The sequence below is a fragment of the Mus caroli genome, chromosome 11 (assembly GCF_900094665.2).
Source record: "Mus caroli chromosome 11, CAROLI_EIJ_v1.1, whole genome shotgun sequence".
NCBI lineage: Eukaryota > Metazoa > Chordata > Mammalia > Rodentia > Muridae > Mus > Mus caroli.
Genome location: NC_034580.1, coordinates 26,287,456 through 26,294,025, shown reverse-complemented (window position 1 = coordinate 26,294,025; position 6,570 = coordinate 26,287,456). Strand labels below are relative to the sequence as shown.

The 6,570-nt window shown below is 41.6% G+C and overlaps 1 protein-coding gene across 1 annotated transcript in view; it reads right to left on the bottom strand.

Annotated features, from left to right (window-relative positions):
- LOC110304202 (60S ribosomal protein L30-like) overlaps positions 1–2,657 on the bottom strand; it is a 5,869-nt gene extending 3,212 nt beyond the window's left edge. The window contains exon 1 of the mRNA XM_029483231.1: positions 2,281–2,657. Coding sequence (XP_029339091.1) covers positions 2,281–2,636 — 356 coding nt within the window. The 5' untranslated portion in view covers positions 2,637–2,657. The remainder of the gene's footprint in view (positions 1–2,280) is intronic.
- Between the last annotated feature and the right edge of the window lie 3,913 nt (positions 2,658–6,570).

Below are 6,570 nucleotides of genomic sequence, written 5' to 3'. Positions count from 1 at the left end.
TGAATGTATGCAATTCCTAGGCAAATGGATGGACCTGGAGGGCATCATCCTGAGTGAGGTAACCCAATCACAAAAGAACTCACATGATATGTACTCACTAATAAGTGGATATTAGCCCAGATACTTAGATTACCCAAGATATAAGATACAATTTGTGAAACAGATGCAACTCAAGAAGAACGAAGACCAAAGTGTCGATCGACACTTTGCCCCTTCTTAGAATTGGGTACAAAACACCCATGGAAGGAGTTACAGGGAAAAAGTTTGGAGCTGAGATGAAAGGATGGACCATCTAGAGACTGCCATACTCAGGGATCCATCCCATAATCTGCCTCCAAACGCTGACACCATTGTATAAACTAGCAAGATTTTCTGAAAGGACCCTTATATAGCTGTCTCTTGTGAGACTATGCTGGGGCCTAGCAAACACAGAAGTAGATGCTCACAGTCAGCTATTGGATGGATCATAGGACCTCCAATGGAGGAGCTAGAGAAAGTACCCAAGGAGCTAAAGGGATCTGCAACCCTATAGTTGGAACAACCATATGAACTAACCATTACCCCCTGGAGCTCGTGTCTCTAGCTGCATATGTATCAGAAGATGGCCTAGTTGGCCATCAGTAGAAAGAGAGGCCCATTGGTCATGCAAATTTTATATGCCTCAGTATAGGGGAACACCAGGGCCAAGAAGTGGGAGTGGGTGGTAGTGAGGGGAGTGGGGGGGTATGGGGGTCTTTTGGGATAGCACTGGAAATGTAAATGAAGTATATACCTAATAAAAAAATTAAAATAAATAAATAAATAAAAAGAGACTAGTAGTCTGGCAGTGGTGGCACATGCCTTTAATCCCAGCACTTGGGAGTCAGAGGCAAGCAGATCTCTGAGTTCGAGGCCAGCCTGGTCTACAGAGTGAGTTCCAGGACAGCCCCGGGCTACACACAGAAACCCTGTCTTGAAAACAAAACAAAAAAAACAACAAAACAACAACAACAACAACAAAAAAAAGAGGAACTAGTATCACTGAGTTGTAATTTCTTGAGAAGTATTTTCTGAGAGCACAAAGAAGCCATGTTCCAGACATAACCAAGGTTGTACCTCCTGCTGCAGCTGTACTTGGCAATGTGTAAGAGTCATCCATGTGGTACTGGTTTTGAAGATATGAAGGGGTCATGAAGAGTGGCTGAGGCTTGGCATAGTGAGAGGTCATGGAAGACCATTGGTGAAGGTGCAGCTTCAGTTGCAGTTGACAGCCCAGGACTGCAGGGGTCATGCAAAGGATTTGAGGCTTGGCACCATGAACAGAGCCTATGAGAGGCTATTAGTGAAGCCTAGTTACAGTGGAAGACAGTGTATTAGAGATGCCAGTATCGTGGGGTGACTATCAAGAACAGCAGCAGCAGTGGAGTGGATCAACCTCAGCTTAGAGTACTACAAAGAGCAGAGCTGGAGAAGTGACACCAGCCCTTTGGAGAAACCCAGAAGATCATGTGTGGATCCCAGACACTGAAACAAGAAGCTGTAACATTGAAGTTGCTATGGAGACCCTAAGATGTTCAAGATGCCAGAGCTGTGGGCTATCTGCTGAGGAAAGCTACTAACAGGGTGTGGAACCAGCCCAGAGGAAAAAAGTTTGTTGCAGTCAACAAAGATAAAAAAGGAGTTGGAGCTGTGAAGATTGCTTTGACTTCAGCCATGGAGATGCAGAGTTTGGAGTTTGCCCAACTGGTTTCCTGTCTTGCTTTAGGGATTACAGTTAAGTGATTGGATGAATCTCAGAAAAGATTTTGAACTTTGGATTTTTAACATTGTTGAAACCGCTATAGATTATGGGGACTTTGGAAGTTGGGCTAAATATATTTTGCATTATGCTATGTTTAGGTATGACCCCCATAGACTCATGTGTTTGAAAAAGTTTATGGGGGCCAGGGATTGAAATTTGATGGTTTGTATATGCTTGGCCCAGGGAGTGGCACTATTAAAAGGTGTGGCCCTGTTAGAGTAGGTGTGTCACTGTGGCTGTGGGCTTTCAGACACTCATCCTAGCTTCCTGGAAGCCAGTATTTTGCTAGCAGCCTTCAGATAAAGGTGTAGAACTCTCAGCTCCTAGGGTACTATGTCTGCCTGGATGCTGCCATGTTCCTTCCATAATGATAATGGACTGAGCCTCTGAACCTGTAAGCCAGTCCCAATTAAATGTTCTTCTTCTTCTTCTTCTTCTTCTTCTTTGTTTTTTTTTTTTTTTTCAAAAGGAGCTCTGGCAAAGTTTTATTAAAGGAAAACTTTCTTGTGTACTTCTCACCAGTCTGTTCTGGCATGCTTCTAATAATATCAGAATCACCTGGGTCAATGATAGCCAGTGTGCATACTCTGTAGTATTTTCCACACGCTGTGTCCAGTTCAATATTATTGCCACTGTAGTGATGGACCCCAGTTTTAGCCAACATGGCATAGTACTCTATTTCAGATTTCCTCAAAGCTGGACAGTTGTTGGCAAGGATAACCAACTTCGCTTTGCCTTGTCCGATCATCTTCAGAGTCTGTTTGTAGCCCAGCACGTACTTCCCACTTTTCATAACAAGTTGGAGCCTAGAGTTGATCGACTCCAGAGACTTTTTCGTATTCTTTGCGGCCACCATCTTCCTGCCTTAGGTGCGGGACAACCAACACCAAGATGGCCGGGGAGCGAGAAAGGCTAACTGTTCTTCTTAGAAGACTTGTCTTGGTCATAGTGTCTGTTTACATCATTAAAACCCTAACTAAGCCAACTAGTACCATTGTTGAAACAAACATCTGTCTGTTCCTGCACAACCTTCCTTTAAAACAGATTCCAAATAAAATGTCTGCATGACTCCAAAACCAGTTTCATAAATAAATTGGGAACTATTTTAAAATCAGAGTTCAAAAGTTGTTTCAGAGTCTTATAATTTTACAACTGGGAGGTTACTGGAGTTAAACGCATAATCCTAAATTTAACCATTCGAGAATCTCTTAATAAACACTAAGAACAGACTGTTCCATGAAGACAGCCACATTGAAAATGCTCAGACAATATAAATACTCAGCCTTGTGCCAGTGAATAATGTAAAATATAAAAATGTGACCTCTCCAGAAATTCCTATCCCTTTACCCTAGCGTATTTCTGAACTTTCTTCTGGTCACATTTTCCTATTCTGAATGTGTTCAGTTGCAAGAATAACACATCTCATATGTGCTGTTCTTCCCCACTCACCAGCTCTGAACATCTTGTCACATTTCCTCCTTCCCACATCTTTCCCTTCCTTCCTCTGTCACTTTCTTTCCTTGGCTCACACAAGAACATCATTACATCTGCCCTAACAGTGTTTAGGACATAGTATCTCAAAAGGTGGTCCTTAATATTTTAAATTGAAGGAATTTGAGATAATGGCAGGTTTCAGGTTCAGGTTCAGGCTCTGGTCGTATTCAGAAGCTAGCTATAAAATCCTTATGAGAGATCTGTTCATGTTATACCCACAGGAGAGGAGTGTGCTTGATTCTGGAGACGGAAGAAGTCATCCAATATAAATCACAATGAATAGTCCTGCAAAGTACCCTTCTCACCTCTCTTTCTGCTCTTAGTTTATATGATGTTTGTTTTGTCAGACTTTCCCAAAGTTTTTTGTTTTGTTTTGTTTTGTTTTTGCCAAGAATCAGTCTCAGTTAGGTCCCTGTTGGTGAATACAAACCACTCCAAGTCAAATTGTGGGTTCAAGCTGGCAGTCTATGTTCTGCTCAAGATAGCTTCCTAGACAGCTCTCTATAGGTAGCTCTGCTGTAGTCTGCTGGAGACAGCTTTTCATTCTCCCCATCCACCACCCCCCCCCCACGCATTCTGCTCACTCCAAATAGCTTTTTCTTGCTATTCTAAAAAGGTTGAGATAGCTAGCCTTTTGCTGGAAATAGCTCTCTCTGGTTGAGACAGCTCAACATTGTAGCTAAATGAGCGGAGCTACAAAAAGGAGGTGAAGGACCATGAACATCATAAAGGCAAAGGGCGGGACTGAATCCAAATGGATGGATAGGTGGACAAGTGCATAGCACTCCTGAACAAACAAATAATTTCCTGAGCAGACAAATAGCAATCAAGTAGCCCCTACCAATAGTAAAGACTGAGCTAGGCCTTTAGGATAGCTGGGAGTTGCCTGTTGAATATCCACACTGTGGTCAGGTAACAGGTTGGTAGCAGCCATAGTCATTTAAGTACTAAGTATGCTCATTTGTGTGGGTCCAGATGAAAGTGCTAGGGCCTTCAGTAATCTTGTATGTTTGGTAAGTTCTTGGGCCTGTGGTTTGTTTTTGTTGTTGTTGTTATGATTTTAATATGCTCAGATTGTCACATGGTCTAAATTTCCTTGGATAAATTTAGAGGCTGATACCTTTCCTGCTTATAGGAATAAATTATTTATCAACATGAAACTTATGGGTGGCACTGGACACATAGAGCTTTGTGCCTACTAAAGTGAAGAGTCAGTCTGTCTCTGTGTTTGAGTTAAAAATGGAGTTCAAGCTGGATGTAAAATGGAATCCCTCAAGACAGACCATAGCTTGTTTATATACCATTTTACATAAAATGGAATGACTCAGAATAGTACATATAGTCTGATCTAAAGACAATCCTTCTGCATTAGCTTTCCAAATTCTGGGATTGCACCTAGTCCTTTGACAAAAGATACATCCTTCATTCAGCTTTTTGTTTTCCTTGAAATGGCCTTATCAGCTGTGGAGGGACAGGACACAGCTTTATGTTTTCACTCTCACTAGTATGAAGTGTTTGATTAGTTTTTCAGAAACCTTGACTAGTGAAAGAGTCCACGATTTGTCCATTTATCTAAGAATTTCATAAATTCATTGTTTTTAATAGCTGAGTAGTACTCCATTATATAAACATACCACATTTTCTATATCCATTCCTCTGTTGAAAGATATCTGGGTTCTTTCCAGCTTCTGACTATTATAAATAAGGCTGCTATGAACATAATGGTGTATGTGTCCTTATTATAAGTTGGAGCATCTTCTGGGTATATGCCCAGGAGTGGTATTGCTGGATCTTCTGCTAGTATTATGTCCAATTTTCTAAGGAACTGCCAAACTGATTTCCAGAGTGGTTATACCAGCATACAATCCCACCAGCAATGGAGGAGTGTTCCTGAAAGGGAAACTAGGAAAGGGGATAACAAAAAAAAAAACAAAAAAACACATGAATCTATTAAATGCTGCATACCTGCTTTGGTTACTAGTATTAAGTGCACAATAGTCACATAATTGGTTCATAAAAAAAGTCACTAGCCAGACAGCATACACTAGCTGGTCCAAGGCCCCTGAGACATGTACAATAGAGGACTGGCTAGTCTAGCCTCAATGGGAGAAGATGCTTCTAATCCTGGAGTGACTTGAGGCCCCAGGGAAGGTAGAGATCTGGTGTGTAAGGGAGAGCACCCTCTTGGAGAAATAGAGAGGAGGAATCAGATAAGGAACATTGGGAGGTGGCCTGGGAGGGGGCAAAGGATGGAATGTAAATTAATAAAATGATGATGATGATAATAATAATAATAAAAATAGAGTCCACGACTCGAAGAACAATACCCTGGACTCAAAGAGTATGCAAAAGCAAAGAGTATTTTATTCTGTAGAAGTCCAACATGCAGGAATCTACCATTTACCTAGATGGAGATGCCCAGGTGAGCTCACAGGACCAATTTCAAGCACATTAGAGGAATTCTGGGAGTAGGAAGGTGACCTTTATCTTAATTGGGCTTGATTCCTAGGAATTTGGGATTGGCAAGGGCTCTCTGGGCATTCCAGAAACATTGCTAGGGATTGGGGAGTTGAAAATTGTTGACGACTCATTGCCCGTGCCTCAGGCCAAGTGGCAAGGCAGCGTCTGATGGTAGAGCAGTTTCTCATTGGCTGCTCCAGACCTGGGATTCTTCCAGTACTTGTCCAGTTCTGGGAAACAGAGATCTAAGCCTAGTTTCCTGAACTGCCAGTTTGAAGCCTGTCATGGAGTCAGCCTGTCTCAGTCCTCTCACTAGGGCTAAACTAGGATTCATAACTTTGACAGAGGGGAGATTTTTCAGAACTAAAAATACGAAACAGAGTTAAAAATAGAAGGAACAGCACTCAAGCAAAGAGTAAAAGAAGATAAGAGCATGGGTACGGGCTTCTCGAATATGGAAGAAGACCAAGGAGAAAAGGCACTTGGAAAGAATTAGACATACTCATGTATGGTGATGGCCTCTTCAAAGGAGAGCCAAGATGTCACTTTGGTATCTCTCCATGGGTTGCTAAGCAACCTTCCCTTTTCTCTTTTTGACAGTGAAATTATAGGGTGAATCTAGGAGTACCTTGTATGAAACTGTAATTTGATAAAGTAAAACCAGGAGCCACTATTATTTTACAAGTGATTTCTGGTAAGATTTCTACAAACTTGCAGTGGTTTTTTTTCTTTTTTTTAAATTTTTAATATTTTTATTACATATTTTCCTCAATTACATTTCCAATGCTATCCCAAAAGTCCCCCATAGCGCCCCCCACTTCCCTACCCACCCATTC